This window comes from Maniola hyperantus, chromosome 8, assembly GCF_902806685.2.
Source record: "Maniola hyperantus chromosome 8, iAphHyp1.2, whole genome shotgun sequence".
Lineage (NCBI taxonomy): Eukaryota > Metazoa > Arthropoda > Insecta > Lepidoptera > Nymphalidae > Maniola > Maniola hyperantus.
The window spans coordinates 9,672,454-9,690,218 of record NC_048543.1 but is presented as its reverse complement, the minus strand read 5'-3'; the positions used below and the strand labels follow the sequence as shown (position 1 = coordinate 9,690,218).

General features: G+C 36.5%; 2 protein-coding genes and 1 long non-coding RNA gene across 5 annotated transcripts in view; 1 reads left to right on the top strand and 2 right to left on the bottom strand.

The window, feature by feature from the left end:
- Window positions 1–17,765, bottom strand: part of LOC138402665 (uncharacterized) — a 59,857-nt gene that overhangs the window by 31,680 nt on the left and 10,412 nt on the right. The window lies entirely within an intron of this gene.
- LOC117984657 (serine/arginine-rich splicing factor 7-like) lies at window positions 1,100–4,630 on the bottom strand. 2 transcript variants are annotated; one of them, XM_034971289.2, is made up of 4 exons: window positions 4,397–4,627; window positions 4,095–4,276; window positions 3,680–3,873; window positions 1,100–1,338 (listed from the first exon to the last, which is right to left on the bottom strand). In XM_034971289.2, the coding sequence occupies exons 2-4, from the start codon at window positions 4,269–4,271 to the stop codon at window positions 1,185–1,187; spliced, it is 525 nt and encodes a 174-aa protein (XP_034827180.1). In that variant the 5' UTR covers window positions 4,272–4,276; window positions 4,397–4,627; the 3' UTR covers window positions 1,100–1,184. The 2 variants fall into 2 exon arrangements, with proteins under 2 accessions (XP_034827180.1, XP_034827181.1); XM_034971290.2 differs by lacking the exon at window positions 1,100–1,338 and adding an exon at window positions 2,703–2,921 and having other exon boundaries at window positions 4,397–4,630.
- LOC117984658 (serine/arginine-rich splicing factor 7-like) lies at window positions 6,849–11,660 on the top strand. 2 transcript variants are annotated; one of them, XR_011236975.1, is made up of 5 exons: window positions 6,849–7,008; window positions 7,101–7,283; window positions 9,625–9,818; window positions 10,025–10,263; window positions 11,365–11,506. XR_011236975.1 is itself a non-coding variant. In XM_069500044.1 (4 exons), exons 2-4 carry the CDS (start codon window positions 7,107–7,109, stop codon window positions 11,516–11,518), a joined length of 525 nt encoding a protein of 174 aa, XP_069356145.1. In that variant the 5' UTR covers window positions 6,850–7,008; window positions 7,101–7,106; the 3' UTR covers window positions 11,519–11,660. The 2 variants fall into 2 exon arrangements, 1 of the variants encoding a protein (XP_069356145.1); XM_069500044.1 differs by lacking the exon at window positions 10,025–10,263 and having other exon boundaries at window positions 6,850–7,008; window positions 11,365–11,660.

The window sequence follows — 17,765 nt, the reverse complement described above, 5'->3', positions numbered from 1 at the left end:
ATTGTGCTTATATTCAAACCATCACTGAAAAAATCGGTCAAGTTCTAGTCGGACTTGCACACAAAGGGTTCCGTGCCATCGTACAAGACGTCGCGTCGCGTCAAGCAAAAGTATGAAAGTATAGTTTGTACAAAATGACTCTCACGCGCCATTTTATCACTATGGGTCCATGTCAAAATTACAGTTTCCCTTTAAAATAAGGCTAAAATCGTACTTTTGACATGAAATTTAACACAAAAATTTAAAATGGCACATGAAGAGTTAATTTTACGCCTTATATAAAATCACATCAATCCTTGGATGAAATGCATCAATCACTCAATCGCCGTCAAGCACGTACAGTACGCGGCATAAAATATACATCGGCCTTTAGAATGACATTTCGGCTTTGTAGAGCGTTCTCTCTGTCACACATACCTATATGACGTTTTGTCGGTCTCAACGACAGAATGCTTTACATGTATGATGCTCTACAAATCCGCTATCTCCTTCTAAAAGTCGATGTATGTACATCAGTACCATTGATGTTGGAATCCCCCTCTAGTATTTATTATTCTAGGATCAGTACATTATTTTCTGCCGCGTAGGTACTGTAAATGCTTGACTCAAGCATCAAGTACCCCGTAAACACCACTTACCCAATGACACTCGCCATCAAGACGAATATAATGACGTATCATTTTTCAAAATCCCGAGCCGTAAGAGCCGTTCAGTTATGATCGGACATACATACAGGTCAAACCATAGATTAATAATTATTGGTCTCGCTACGGGTCAAACCGAACATAATCCTCCATGTGGACTTCGCCGCAGGGGGGAATATAACTGAACTTGCGTTTCAGAGTATCCACCCCGGGGATGTTTTAGAGGAAACGGAATAAAGCCGAAAATATATACTAACGTGTACTGTCGTCGTGAGGCATCGGACGCACATCGGTTTGATACATATTTAGCGTGGTTAGAGATACATTATAATGGAGTGGCGTGCCGTCTCTTTCCAAATACTAAACGTTTGAAACTTGGTATACTGTTCACGCATCACGACACGCGTATTTTCGGCTTAACCCGTCGGGAAGGAATTAAAAGCAAAACCCGATGGTAGGTATTTGAAATGATACTTTTAATTATACTTTTGATATTTTACATAATATTATGTTAAAATTGAATGCTGGAATTACAAAATACTAATTGGATTTCTTTGAATCCTTGGATGGCGAACGGGATCTCGAACGAGACATAGATCTTGGTTTGGAACGGGAGCGAGAGCGGGAGCGGCTGCGGGAGCGAGAGCCCGACCTCGGCGAGCGGGAGCGCGTGCGGCGGCGAGACCTGGAGCGGCTGGAAAGTTATAATTGTATTCAATTTATTTATAATACAATAAAAACGTATATACATTTACAATAAAAACGTACATACATTTTGAGAACTCATTCGCCATTTTTGCCCTGTGTCAAGTTAACACAGCAAAAATGGCGAGTGAGAACTCAAAATTTATGCATTATACCTTTTATATACAGTGTAAACCTCAGAACTCTATCACTGAAATCCTCTATAATTATTTACAATTACATTAAGATTGTTTTATAGCAAAAAGTACGACAGCAGTACTATACAAAATTATCTAGCCTTATGAGTAAATATAATAAGTAAGAAATACATTTATTATGTTAACCTAAACTTTTACATTTTTAGATGTACATAACAATAATTTTGTCAGCTTAGAAAAGAATCTGTCATTTTTTAATGATTTGTTAACTAAGATCAAGTTTTTTAGCAGCTGTATTGTTGCATTTATTGTAATATATAGGAATATTACAAATATTAGTAAGTAGTTTAATTTGGGAAACTCAATGTTTTATAAAGTTTACACTGTATTATACCTATTTACATATTTTTGGCTGGTATTGAAATAAATTTAATACTTTTGTACTGAATTTATTATTAAGTAAAATTTACTTAAAGTTGAGGTTATCACCTACACTACAGAAAATAAATGATTAAAATTACTAAACCAAAATATGTTTAGACATCAGTTACTATAACTTATATTATAAAAGCCTGGAGAGAAATTTAAAATCCAGGCTATAAATAGCCCTTATCTATAGAAGGAAAATCAGTTATTCACATGTAACAATTTCCTTTTGTTACATAAACTTAAAACAATCAGGTTTCAGAAATAAACAGATTTTTTTATCTAGTGTAGATGCTATATTTTGATAAAATATTAAATTAATTTATTTGTAAAGGTGAATCAATTATTATCAATTGAGATGATGTCTATATCAAAAATAAATTATTTCTTTGATATTATTAAACAGAGGGTCTTCCAATATTCGTAAAATCCACGTCTACTATTAGTTTTAAGTTTGCTAACCATTTCAAATTATCAATCTAACTAAAAAGTATATCAAATTTTTATGATGTCACATCTATGTATTTCATACAAGCTCTCATACTAAGCGAGCGTTATGTTTGATAAAAAGTCGCTGATTTGACTAGTAGTCATCATCACTATTCAATCAATATCACTTATAATTTTCTTGATCTCCTCTGTGTCTGACTGGATAGGTTCACTTTCCAATATATTCATTTTTGTCCAATTGAAATACCAAAAAACTAAGGATATGGACCCTAAGGTGTCTGCGTTGAAGAGAAATATGGGATAATATTGTGTAACTCACTGAGCGCACGTAGGAATAACAACAGAAGTGTCGCAATGCGCAGTACAAACATTACACCCAATGTTACTTCTCATTAAGTGAAGTGTGCATGTAGGCTGAAGTTATGCAGTTCGCAGAGCGAAGTTACAGTTGCTGCCAACATTTGAGGAGTACACGATGCGAAGTGAACACTAGGTAGCGCAGACAATAAGAAGTGCAGACACTGAAGAGTTCAGTCTCGGTGCACAGGACAATGATAACCTATAACACAGTTATCATTCGTTTATGTGGAATTAAAACATGGAATCTTATTTTTTAAAGGATAAATGAGAAAGTATGTTTTCCAGATTCCACATAGGGTTGCCAACCATATCATACTAGTGAATATTTTGGGATTTTTAAAAGTGTACAAAAATGGACCTAGGATGCATTTGATATTTAAACTCACAGGTTAAAACTACATATTTGTCTCGACCCATTGTCAATTAACTAATATAAAAAATGTGATTTTTTGGTGTCTAAATAGTCATGCCTTGTGTTATACAGTATGAACATTTAAAAAATGTATATTATTATTATTATTATTTATTTATTATTTAATTAGAACAGCCATAAAGCCAATTACACTAATTAAAATACGAGTACAAACTAACATAAACATACAAAAATTAACAACTTAAAATTATAAATTTTAAAAAGCAAAATTATAAATTTAGATATTAAATTATTAGGCGGTCCATAATTTTTAGTAGCAACAGTCATTGTGAACATGAATAGCAAATATTGCAATAAAAACCATAGGCAATACATGAAATCTCATGAAATACTTCTTGTCAAAAAGTTATGAGACTAAGTTTTCAGACTACACTTTATATTATTAGATTTGTAAAACTTTGTTTTCAAAGATTTTAAATTTTTATTTAAATGCAATTTATTTATTTATTTATTTAAGAAACGGTGGCAACCCTAATTCCATTACATGTAAATATTTATCATGCATAGCAGAAGTGCTTTGTTACCTGCGGCGACGGCGACGGGTACAGTCTCTGGCATAGTGTCCTCGGTCACCACAATCATAGCAACGGTCGTCGTAGGGACGCGGCGGCGGACGAGAGCGCGGTGGAGGCCCACGGCCCCCGTATCCACGACCGCCATTTGACATTTCCACGCGAGCTCGACGACCGCATATCGTCCGTCCATCTAAACCGCGTATCTACAAGAATGATAAAAGGTCAATCATCCTAAGCACATAATTATTCATTAGGTCACTTCCTTATCAATATGGCCAGTTCTGATGTATACAATCAGATCACCAAACTTAGATGTCTACATAGTGCTATCCTTTTCCGCAGGGTGTTTAATGAAAGGGACATCAAAACATTTAGAACTGCCGTTTTTGTCTATAGATTTAAACAGAATTATAAAAATACTTACCGCGTCTTCAGCATCGCGAGGATCCTCAAATTCAACGAAAGCAAAGCCAGTAGGGTTCCTTGCCACCCAAACATTTCTCAACGGGCCGTAGTACGAAAATGCATCTTCCAATTCAGGCTTGCTGGCATTATTACCCAAATCACCAACATACACCTTACAATCGCCATATCGAGACATTTTACCTGATGACAATACAATACAACATCAAATTATGGTTGTAGATTGCTATTTGCAATGAATTACCTATGTTGTCTTTACAAACTTCTGGGTAAAGACCGAACCCCACGCTATGAAAAACTTACATGAAACGGTTAGCGGCACTTGTTTTTGATGATTTAATACTCCCAATTATTCAATTTTGTGCATATTACACAGAAAGAAAGTAAACTACTTGTAAGTGCACTCATATAATATGAAAATATTGTTGAGAAACAGTTTATCGATTATAAGATGCTATTCATCACTTTAACCACTAGGAAAATGGCGGACGGCGGTCGGCGAGCCGATTAGCGATTATGGCGATTAGCGAACCGCGGACCACAGACCAATAACATATAGGATATGTTACGCCGCGGACCGCGCTCAACGCTCATAGATAAGCTCAGCCAAGCTCATAGACAATGCTCAATGCGGACTATAGAGAATGTGCTGCCCATAGAGATAGTATTATATAGTGCCTATATACAAAGTACTCTGTGGTGCCGCCAACTCTTTAAGAGGCCCCGCAGACTTTAAACGAGAGAGAGAGAGAGGGCACTCACGTTACGAAACAACCTCTAAATGGTAAAATCCATAGTGATTATATAGATATACTCTTTGGTAAAATCTGCTGTCAGCAAGCCTATTCACGATCAAGCATGCACGACGCTGGACGACTCTGCTGTACGTCCGCGCTATTCACTGTCTATATTTCTGGTCGGTGCTGTCTATCTGCACGACGCGGGCGGTAGTGGGGGCGCTCGCTGGATGCAAAATTCATCCAGCACATCCAGCAAACAATTAATAATAATTATCGCTGTACAGCAAGCCTATTCACGGTCTTTTTGCATCGTGCATCGTGCATGGCCTTGTCGGGACGTACAGCAAGATGGGTGGTGAATACGGCGCTTCAACCAATCAGAGGTGATTGCGATCGTGACTTTGTAGCTGTCATTTGATTTATCGTACAAAATGGCGGAATAAATACTCGAGTATGGAACTCTCGGTGCGCGAGTCTGACTCGCACAATAGCCGAACAATTTTCGGTTGGTAGTCCGGATAATCGCGAATCCGTATAACCGAGGGCCGGATAATCGAGTTTCTACTGTATTTCAAATCAACTTTCTATCGGACTGCGGACATTAGGATTTATCGCAACTCAGCACTCAGCAGTGATTCAGCAGCATACTACTCTATGGTCAGCACTCAGCAGTGAGCCGTGAGCAGGGTCTTTTCACTCAGTACATTTTAGCCACAGTACAAAATCGCACAGGGTACATTGACTCAGACTTAGCTCGACAGATGGCACTAGTAGTAAGTTTTGTTGCCAACCACGCGCAACAGGTGGCACTACTTGTAAATTTTGTGGCCGGTCAGCAGTGTGACCGTTTGTGGCAGATTTCTGCCATTTGGGCAGATTTGGCTCCTAAATTTTAACTCTGGCAGAAAAAGCTGACGATTTAACAAAGTGGTAGATTGTGGCAGATTTCAAGGAAATCCTTATTATTTTTCTAATCTATCGCCCCACTTATCTAATCTTATTATTTTTCTAATCTATCGCCACACTCACACACACACAGTTAAAGTATCACTTATTAATCTTGGCAATCTATTTTCGTCCTTATTCAAGCAATTAGCAAGAAGTGAAATGTAAAAATTCTTAAATGTGATGGATGAATGCAATAAGAAAAATATATGAAAAGACATTGCTATGCTAGGAGAGTCAGACTCAGAATAATATTAATAATTAATTAAAAAGCAAATTCGTAACGTTTTTTTTTCTTTTTAAAAATTACACGGTAATTTACACGGTATTCTTTTAGCTCATCCACCGTAATTTGATCAAGAAACACCGTATTTTAACCTTACAACACGGTAATTCTTGATTTACATATGGAAACACTGGCACAGTCACAAATTGTCAAGTCTGTGGTCTGTGTCTATTAAAAATTATTTATTTTCAACCACTTTTTTTCGAGGTTTTCCATTATATCAAGGTGTTTATGTGATATTTTCCAACGACTTGACTTTGTTAGTTGGATTTTGGTGATTCTGTTATAGTGAAGTGACTTGTGCTTTATTTTGAACTCTGACAACTCTACCGAGCAACTTTCTTTATTTCTTTGTACCTCTTTAGCTATTCGAAACTGCAAAGTATGGATTTACAGTGCATTGTGCTGATCTGGATGTGATGGAAAAAGCCATAAAACAAGAAAAAAGAAGAGCTCTATAAGTACCTAACTAATATAACCCCGACTACGTTTCTCGGACTACGATTTGCTGTAATAACAGAAAAAAAGTGTGTGCCCAGTTATAAAAATAAATAAAAGATTAGGTATTACCTTATTTATGTGTTTTATTGAAATTAACCATAGAAAAATAGAAATAAAAGAAAATTTAAAACCTATATATAGGTACCTATCTAGGTAGCGTATATACTGTACCTATAGGGATTAGTATATATAGCAGATCCTGTAGTTGCAACTCAGCTCAATAGATGGCGTTACCAAAAAATAGGGACTGATGACTCTATACCCGTATATTCAATGTACTCTGTGGCCGTGAGCCGCCATTTTCTTGACACGAGTTGCGTGCCACCGCCCGCCAGAAAAATAAAAATGAGTTTTTGATTAGAACTTGTGTGCTGACTGTCGAAAGTAAATCCGTCGAATTCTTATAGTGTGAATTGGATAGAAATAAGTTGACTACATTCTTGGTAAGTTACCTATTTGTACACGAGTTCAATGCAATGGTGCTCATTCAATCTTGTGTGATAAAATTCGTAAAATTTTATGTTTTGACTTGCAGAGTAAGATGTCGCGTCATGGCGATTGCAAGGTGTATGTAGGCGATTTAGGTAATAACGCAAGCAAACCTGAACTTGAAGATGCATTTTCATACTATGGTCCTCTAAGGAATGTATGGGTAGCTCGGAATCCGCCGGGTTTTGCTTTCGTTGAATTTGAGGACGCACGTGATGCTGAGGACGCAGTAAGTGTGAATCAGATATTTGATTTTGATCACTGTTTAAAAGCGGTGATAGACTAGAAATTAAGAGGTCGCGTCGCGTCGGCCGAATTCCGGACATGCAACTCTTAATTTTTCGGAGCTATGTGTATTTTAAGCCATTAAAATATCACTTGCTTAACGGCGAAGTAAAACATCGTTAGGAAATCTGCATGCTTGCGTGTTCTCCATAATGTTCTCAAAGGTGTGTGAAATCTATCAATCTGTGGTGTCTATCAATCTGTCAAAGTGGTGGCCAAACCCTTCTTTTTCTGAGAGAATCCCTGTGCTCAATAGTGAGCTGGTGATTGGTTGATGGTTAAGGTGACTGTTGGTTTTCTCTAAAAGAGATTTCACGTTTGCAGTTGCTAAATGTCACTATCCAATTCATCCATTAATCTGAGTACATAGTACATATAAAACAAAGTTGCTTCCCACCGTCAGTCCCTCTTTAGCTAAAAACTTTTAAACTACACAGCAGATTATAATGTGATTTTCAGCAATAGGTAAAGTGATTCAAGAAAGGATTACACATACAGTTCAATATTGTTTTGTGTTGAAATATGATGATAATTGCTCAAGACGTCAGAAGAAATCAAACCAACTCAAGCTCACATCTTTTCACTCACATCACACACTTTTTCGATGATAGCTTGAGAGCTATCTTATACTTTTGAAATTTAACAAAATAACCACACCACACTCGTTAGTATCTACATTGTACCCATGGAAAGGCTGGGCGGGTCACTAGTTATATAAAATATAACTAGTATTTTGCTCGCTGCTCGAGCTGCTAAAGCAGCTCTCGAGGTCTATAATCGCCATTTTGAACAATTTTAAAAAAGTCATACATTTTGTATGAAAAAATAAAATCCGCCATTTTGAATTTTTTTTCCATCCATCAAGTAGACCTTCGGATCCTGATCATCTTTTGCCAAGAAACTACTCTTCCATCTTTCATACCCTCCGAGATGGATGGATGAAATTTGTATGGCGGCCATCTTTGATGAGGTTTCGAATGACATTTGGTCGAGCACCTCCCACCTATCTTCGATACCTTGAGCGTGCTCTTCACCCGTCTCCGAAATCCTCAATCATCAGCTCCCTCCATGTGTTGTCCTAAAGGAATCATTGTCTTCTATACGAAACCATAAGTGAAAAAAAAAAAGTTTCATACAAAATTTTACAGGAGGAAATTTTTTGTAAATCTCGGCCGCCATCTTGTTTTTCCAATTTTTTACACTTTTTCTAAAAATGGTTCACTAATAATATCTTTAATTGTTGCAAGTTTAAACGAAATCGGTTGGAAACCAAAAAAGTTACAAAAGTCACGTCGGCCGCCATCTTGTTTTTCTGAAATGTCATAATTTTTCCCTACTCGAATCCCACTCCTGAACATATCTCCTGTACATTATTATATCATTTTCTGTCTCTTTCTAGGAGAACAATTATGTCAATGAGTCAGTGAGTGAGTCAGTCAGTGGTAATTGAGCTATATATAGTATAATAATAACTATAACTAAATGTCATAAATTATTAGTTTTTTTATATGTATCTGGTCACAACTGACTTTATAACAGATTTCTTTAAAACATTATAGCGTTAGACTGGCAGGAGGTGCTGCTGGTTGAAAAATACCTCCCCGGTTGACCTGTTGCGTACTATATAAGTATGTTTCTTATTATGAAATGTAGAAAAAAGTTTTGTAAATCAACAACTTCAGTTCATTAGAAACCTTAACACTTGAACATAAAGTTTAATAACGATTGTAAAATAATATTTACATTTAAAACCTCTTGTCATCGACAATAAAAATAAGATTTGAAAAGGATTTTTTTAAAAATGAGAAAAATATTTTTTCTTAAATACAACTTAACACCTGAGCAATAAGTCTGACTAATCCACACTAATATTATAAATGCGAAAGTGTGTCTGTCTGTCTGGCAGCTTTTCATGGCCCAACAGTTTAACTGATTTTGATGAAAGATACAAACTTAACTTAAATCCTGGGGAAGGACATAGGCACTTTGTATCCCGGAAAATTAAAGACTTCACAGAGGATTTTTAAAAACCTAAGTCCACGCAAAGGATTGTGCGGGCATCATCTAGTTTGAAATAAGAATATTGGCTTTATTTTTGGCCCGCATTTGAATTTTGAAGCACTTATTTCATATCTTGTATAGATACTCATATCGCTGATTAAGTTACAATAAGGCTGACCATGCAGAAATGTAAAAGCCTGTAAATAAAAGATTAAAAAGTCACAACAATTAAACAACAACTTATAACAATAAAGGTAACTTTGTTATTTTATCTGTTTTTAAAGGTTCGTGGTTTAGATGGGCGGACAATATGCGGTTGTCGCGCTCGTGTGGAGATGTCGAACGGAAGTCGTGGACACGGCGGCCGCGGCCCGCCGCCTCGCTCTCGGTTGCCGCCGCGCCCCTACGACGATCGCTGCTATGATTGTGGAGGTCGTGGACACTATGCCAGGGACTGCTCTCGTAGGCGTCGCCGCAGGTGACATATGAACACAATCACAGATGCAATAAAATATGTGAATGTTTACGGGGAAATGGTATGGAATCTTTATGGGATTATTTTGTGAGCTATATACTATTACTACATTAGACACTGTCTTGATTAGACTTTGCAACAATTTCTCTGATAGAAGATTCCATTCCATAGCTAAATATACACGTAAACCAATGATAACTATGTTATAGGTTATCATTGGCCTGTGCGCCGAGACCGAACTCTTCAGTGTCTGCACTTCTTATAGTCTGCGCTACGTAGCTTTCACTTCGCGTCGTGCACTCCACTAATGTTGGCAGCATCTGTAACTGCGCTCTGTGAACTACGTAACTACAGCCTACGTGCACCCTTCAATTATCGAGAAGTTCAATGAGTGTAATGTTTGTACTGCACGTCGTGGCACGTCTATTGTAATCACTGCGTGCTCTCAGTGAGTTACACATTATTACTCATATTTATGTTCAAGGCAGACATCCTGAAACACATTTTATTAGTCTTTAATCTTTATAGGCTTGTGTAAGTATTGTTGTAGGAAATATTCCGACAACAAAAAAAACCATGAGCAGTAAAACTATGAAGCTGTAGTCAGACACAGAAGAGCTACAAGAAGTAGGCAGTCAAAACTGTATAAAATATGAGTAAATGCAGAAAAAAATAGTCATACAAATCTACATCAAATAAATTGATGTTGCTTGTGTCTGATCCTTTTTTCTTGTTGGATATCTGAAATAAGTAATGACATATAATGTTATTGTTTTTTTATCCATATAATACATACATTAATATTAAAAATGCTACAGAAATATAATGTTTGAAGCAGTTTTAAGTATACATATTTTAGAAAATTCAATCAGAGGCTTCATAGGCTAGAATTTTACAGCACAGAAACACTGCTAATAAAACCATTAAAATAAATTCCAGTCAGAACTCACGACATACATTTAGAATACAATAAATACCTACACTCAAATTTCTCAAAAGCTATAACACTTGTTAAATAAAAAAAATCAAACTCAAATTCTCTAAATAAGATCTTATAATTTTTATTTTTTTTATTTTTATATTGATTAGGATTAGACACAAGCAAATTAAAGTAATAAAATATAAGTAAGGGCTTATTTTTCAAACGATATTTTTCTAACGTATTCGCCGGTTAGGTTATTTAATTTAGCTGAGAGTTAAGCTATTTAATTGAAAAATCAGTCCTAAAGTATTAATGGTTCCGAACTAACAATAGGGAAAAAATTCTGCCATGCTGTACCATCTTAGGTAGAAATACGATTCAATATATTTTCAATGTATTTTGTAGGACTAAAGACATTGTTATTTAATGTAGAAATCATGTTATGTAATGTAAAATTAAAAATAATAAATGCAAAGTATTTTCCGTGAAAACTGAATTTCAGTAATTTTCAACAAACAGTTGATACTTAGAGCTAAGAGAACAATATGGCTTTCCAATTGTTAGTTCTGAGGCATTCTATCACTATGTTTATAGAATGTGTATTAAATAGGTTAACTAATGTTTCAGCCGCTCGAGGTCTCGACGCCGCACTCGCTCTCGTTCTCCAAGGTCAGGCTCCCGATCCCGCAGCCGCTCCCGCTCTCGCTCGCGCTCTAAGGCAAGATCTATGTCGCGATCACGATCACGTTCGCCATCCAAAGATTCAAAGAAGTCCGTGTAAATTCTTTAAATGTTAAATTGTTTTGGTGAGTATCGTTCACCAAAACTTGCAAACCATTCCTATGTATTGACAATGTACAACAACTATTGATTTTGTAATTGATATGATGTATTGACATAGAAATAAATGTTTTACCTACGCATCGTAATACTTTCATTTCTTTTTGTTTATCTAATGACAGTGTTGGTTATTTTTTTCGATATATCGATATTTTTTGGCGAAATATAATATTTATACACCCCAGCATAGAAGGAAGCTATGAAAGGGAATAAAAGAATAAACAGTGCACATGCAATGTTATTTAGTATTTGATGGTCTAAATCTCACAGGCTCCATCTAAATCCCAAGACGAAAAAAAATTGAAATTCCATCCAGTTTACCTGCAGCTCGATTGCTATAGAATGACAGCTACAATGTCACGATCGCAATCACCACTGATTGGTTGACGCTCGCTCACTATTGGCTACAATGAGGCTACAATGCATTGTTGCAACAAGAATACCGTAAATTCAGCGAATCACAACAAATTCCGACTGTTTCGATGCAGGTTATCCAGTAGGGCGATTGTCTAAAACCTGCATCAATCATTATTACAATCTCAATTGTTCTGATTGGCTGAATTTGTGCGATTCTTGTTGCAACAATGCATTGTGGCCAATAGTGAGCGAGCATTAATCAATCAGAGATGATTGTGATCGTGATATTGTAGCTGTCAAACAACCGCGGTAGGGCCACAGAATCGGCCTACTGATTCACCGATACCCATCCGATACCTATAAAAATGTACGAAATTGTAATGATTTAAAAATTATCATTTTGTTTTGGTTGCAGTTTGCAGTACATGGTGCTACCACAAGAACGAAAGTGGCGCCCTATTTAATTTTTTAACTCTTTTCGGTCGTACTAGGCTTGTACAGACGGATTGTCTAAGCTAGGTATTGAATAATATCATTATCATCATCATGATCATCACCGGCTCACTACAGAGTCTCCTCTAAGAGTGAGAAGGGTTTTACTACGCTGGCCAAGCGCGGATTGGCAGACTTCACACACATTTAAAAACGTTATGGAAAACTCTCAGGCATGGCCCTTATGCCAGCGCTTGCCAGACCTTCTTTAATTTATAAAAGCTGAAAGTTTCTTTGCGTATTGTCCCCAACACTGGAGGAACATATTTTGTTTGGATCATGCTGGCTTTGGGAGATAACTTGTGTAAAAATCATACGACAAAGTATAATATAAAAACGCCCTATGACATAACTAAAATAGGGTGTAATTTTTAAAAGTGGAAAGTGGAAACTTACAGCAACAGGATTTGAGGATGTAAATTATACGTTGACGTTATTCTAAGTCTACTTATCATTTCATCCAAGCTATTTATAGTTCCGTTCAATTTTAATCATCTTGATGTGTTTAAAAGTAACTAACTACCTAACTAGTTACGTAGTACGATTTTTCAGACATTTCTTTCGCAAAAACCTTGTTCTTTACGAACGAAAAATCAGCCAAATCGGTCGATTTCATAGAGATAGTATTCATTCATCCAAGGTCGATTTGTTTGTGTGATGATCTTCCATACATTATACCTATATTTAACTACAGTACAATATTTAAAGTTTTTTTGTAGGAAATGTTTTATTTCTGGTAACACAGAATATAGATTCATTTCATGATATTGGCCAAGTCCATAGGGATAGTATACATAGAGGTAACCATAACATGTTGCCGCTCTTGTACATCTATGTGTCAAAGAGGTATTGTTATCTCCGTCTTTTTCAGGGAACCTCCATTCGTATAAAAGCGATAGCTCATATAAGTCTGGCAACGTCGCTCTATCGGTGAAAATAGTGACCACTGACCAGTATAGTTGACAGGTGCCCCCTTAAGCAGACAAAACATTGGGGTTTGATGCAACATTTTTACCAAATATTTAAAAATCAGATAAATCAGGGTCAAAATTACACTGAAAAGTGGAAACAAAATGTGTGAAGCTGTATTTTGTGCATCCAGATCTACGAAAGGAGGCGTAAAAGTTCCAGAATTGTATTTTCACGGGTTAGTCTTTAATAATTATTTCATCTGTACCAACCGCGATTTTTACTCCGAAAATCGCTGAAAATTAAAGATTTGCATATTATAAGTGTAATCATCTCGTGACAAAGTAACAAAATCACGTTTCATAGCGTAATTTAATATTTATTTAATGTATTCTTTTAGGCCTCATTTGTAGTGATGTGTGTACATACTTTATCGATAAAATCAAAATTTATCGTTTCAATAATATTTGCATACTTTTGTAGATTTCCAAAATGTCCTGAAATTAGAAATGCCACACATTTCTAAATAATCAGGGCCATAAAACGAAAAAACTGGGAGCCAAAGAAATATTCTCGCCTATGTTCAAAACATTTCGAAAATCCTGTTAACTATATTTTTGGTTTAAAATAAAGAAATTAGATGCAGTACCAGTACTTTTGAAGGATATCCTAAATAGTTAGGTTGTTGGTAGTTGATTCAACTACCAATTGTTAAAAGAAAATACGTAAGGATATTCTTCGTCAGTTTTTATTTAGTTGACATGTTGATGTGAACAGCAAACAAAAGAGAATGACATTTATTATTGAGCTTATAAATAAACCTAATACTTACGAAGAAGTATTTATTCTAACACTCCTCCTTATATTCATAAGCTCGTCACTTACTCATTCTAATTTACTATCACACATTTGCACTCTATACTCATGCATCATCTAATCCCATTCCTCTTACACACCATTCAAATTTACCTCTCATCAATCCTTTCGTTAACACATCTGCAACCATACGTGAGGTTTCTTTATATATCAGAGAAATCTCACCATTTTCTATTGCTTCTCGAATAAACTGATATCGTACATCTATATGCTTAGTACGTTGATGGTGTACAGGGTTTTGTGCGATAGCCATAGCTGACTGACTATCAGTGTATAGAGTTATCGCTTCACAAGGTTTCCGTGTTAGTTCAGCCATGAACCGTCGAAGAAATACAGCCTCTTTAGCAGCCTCCGACAATGACACATACTCTGCCTCTGCAGTAGATAATGCTATTGTTTTCTGCTTCTGACTATTCCAGCATATAGCTCCTCCTTGGCACAGAAAAACTGATCCCGAGTATGACCTGCGATCTCGGTCTCCGGCGTGGTCGGCATCTGCGTATCCCACAATCCATTCTCTCTGTACTGCTTCTCTAGAGTACTTAAGTTTTAACGATTTGGTTCCTTTTAGATATCGGAGAACTCTTTTCAATGCTATCCAATGGCAATCATCATAACACTCGTTAAACTGACTCAGACTATTCACTGTATGTGCTATGTCTGGCCTCGTGCACACGGCAACATACAAAAGTGAGCCAATTAATGCTTGATAAGGTACATTAGGTGATACATGATCGGGTCCAGGTTTCTCTAACCTCTGCCCTTGAACCGAAGGTGTGGTCACTGGTTTAGCAGCTTCCATTCCATATGCATGTAATAACTTGCCTATGTAATCTTCTTGGTCAAGACTTATCCCATCTTTCTCCTGTGTTATGTTAATTCCAAGCATAAGTTTAGCGCTTCCCAAATCTTTCATTTCGAAATTCAACGTTAGCTCTTCTTTAACCTTCTTCATTTCTTGCTCTTCATTCCAAAAAATAAGTATGTCATCTACATACACTGCAAGTATGATAATTTTTTGCTTGTCACCTCTGTAATAAACACATGATTCATTTTTGGATCTATGAAAGCCAAGTTTTTCTAACGTCTCATTGAGTCTTTTGTTCCATGCTCTAGGAGCTTGCTTTAAACCATATAATGCCCTGTTCAGACGACAGATGTAATCTCCTTGCTCTTCAAAGCCTTTAGGTTGGTTCATATATACTTCCTCTTCAAGATGTCCATTTAAGAACGCCGTTTTCACATCCATTTGATCTATATGAAGTCCTAGTTTAGCTGTCAAAGCTATTAGTAACCTTAACGAACTGTGCCTGACCACGGGCGCAAAAGTTTCGAAGTAATCAATGCCTCTTCTCTGACTGAAGCCTCTTGCAACTAAGCGAGCTTTATATCTTTTTCCTCCCGCCTCTTCTTTAATTCTAAATAACCATTTAGAATCTACTATGTTGCATTTTCTCTCAGGTGGCTTCACCAAAGTCCACGTGTTATTCTTTTTTAAAGCCTTCAACTCCTCCTGAATTGCAGCTCTCCACATGTGACTGTCTTCTCTAGACAAGGCTTCTTCTATAGTCAGTGGCTCATCTCTAGCTACTGCTACTGTATGATATAGAATACAATCTTTGAACACTGTAGGTGTACGTTCTCTTAAAGGATATCTCCTACCTTCATCAACGTTCTCCATTTCTGTTTCTGGATTACTCTCTATAACCCCAGATCCAGGTTCTTCTCTCGTCTCTATATCATTCTCCATCTGAATAACTTCTGAACTAATTGGTATTTCTGGTATTGTGGGTATATCTTGCACATCCGGTTCTTCTATATTCCCTAGAGGTATTATTACTTCCTCAACTACTCTCTCCTCATTTTTAGATGTGTCGATATCTTTAGAGTTTTCGAAGAATACAACATCTCTAGATTTGTATACCTTATGAGTTTTCGGGTCTAATAAACGATAACCCTTTGTTGTTTCGAAGTAACCTACAAAAACTAGTTCCAAACTTTTCGGATCAAGCTTTTTCCTCTTTTCATCTGGAATGTGCATGTATGCTTTGCTCCCAAAAATACGCAGAAAACTCAAATTTATTTTCCTTCCAGTCCAGGCTTCTTCTGGAGTCTTTCCTTTAACCGCCAGTGTAGGTGATCTGTTTTTCAGAAAAACAGACGTTTGAACAGCTTCCGCCCAATACACTTTTGGTAAGTTTGCTTCAGCAAGCATACTTCTTGCTCGTTCCACAATCGTTCGATTGGCTCTCTCGCTCACTCCATTTTGAGCTGGTGTATAGTCCACAGTTAGCTGATGAACAATACCATTTTGTTTTAAAAACTCACTAACTCTTTTATTGACATACTCGGTCCCGTTGTCGGTTCTAATAATTTTAAGCTTTCTGCCAGTTTGTGATTCAGCTAAAATCTTAAACTCAACCAAGACAGAAAAAACTTCACTTTTTTCTCTTAAAAAATAAACGAAGGTTTTTCTTGTTTTATCATCAATAAAAGTAATAAAATATCGTTTGCCTGAGAATGACGGAGTTTCTATAGGTCCACAAACATCACTATGTACTAACTCAAGAATTTCAGTAGCTCGCTTCGCCTTCTTCTTTGGAAAAGGTAGCTTAGTCTGCTTACCTTTCAGACACGAAACGCATTGTACTTCTTCGGGATCCTTAAAGTTAATACCTTCAGCCATTTCGTCTCTCAATATCTTCATATAGTTGAAACTTAGATGACCGAGTCTCTGATGCCATAATCTAAAACTATTATCAGCAATTGTGTTCAAAGCTGAAACATACGAGTTATATGTACAAGGTTTTGATCTAAATTTATAGATCCCTCTCTCTTCCTCGCACATCTTTTTTCCAGAACCTTTTATCTCACAATCATTCTCTGTATACATCTCACAACCTCTCTTTGAAAATACTACTACAATACCTCGATTAACTAACGTACTTACACTCAATAAGTTCACAGTTAAATCGGGTACATACAAAGCTTCACTCACCGTAAACTCTAACTCTCTAGTCGAACATACATCACCACGACCTTCTCCATTTATTCTACTCCCGTTCGCGCATGTAACTTGTACAGGCTTCTCTAGCTCTACATAGTTTCTAAACCAATCCTTGCGACAAGTCATGTGAGATGACGCGCCCGAATCAAGGATCCACTCTCCTTTGCTTGAACTCTCTGTAGTAGATAATGCAGTGAAATTGACTTGATGACCATTATTGTTCGTCTTCTTCTTCGATGGGTTAGATGGACAATTTATTGCTTTGTGGTGTCCTTTACAAATGAAACATTTCAGTATTTTCTGTTGTTGTTTGTTTCTGTTTTTCGAAAAATTGGTTTTCGTAGAAACTAAGGCACTCGTAGACGGCTCCTCATTGTCGCCTTGCTCCTTCTTCTCCAATTGTAGAAGCTTCATTTTTACGTAATCAGTAGTTAGTACTATATTACTGTTTTCCATTGCCATTCGTAGAGGTGCGTATTTTTCTCCTAAACCTTGTAACATGAGCGCTGCTAACAACTCGTCGTCCAGCTCTTTTCCTATATCATTC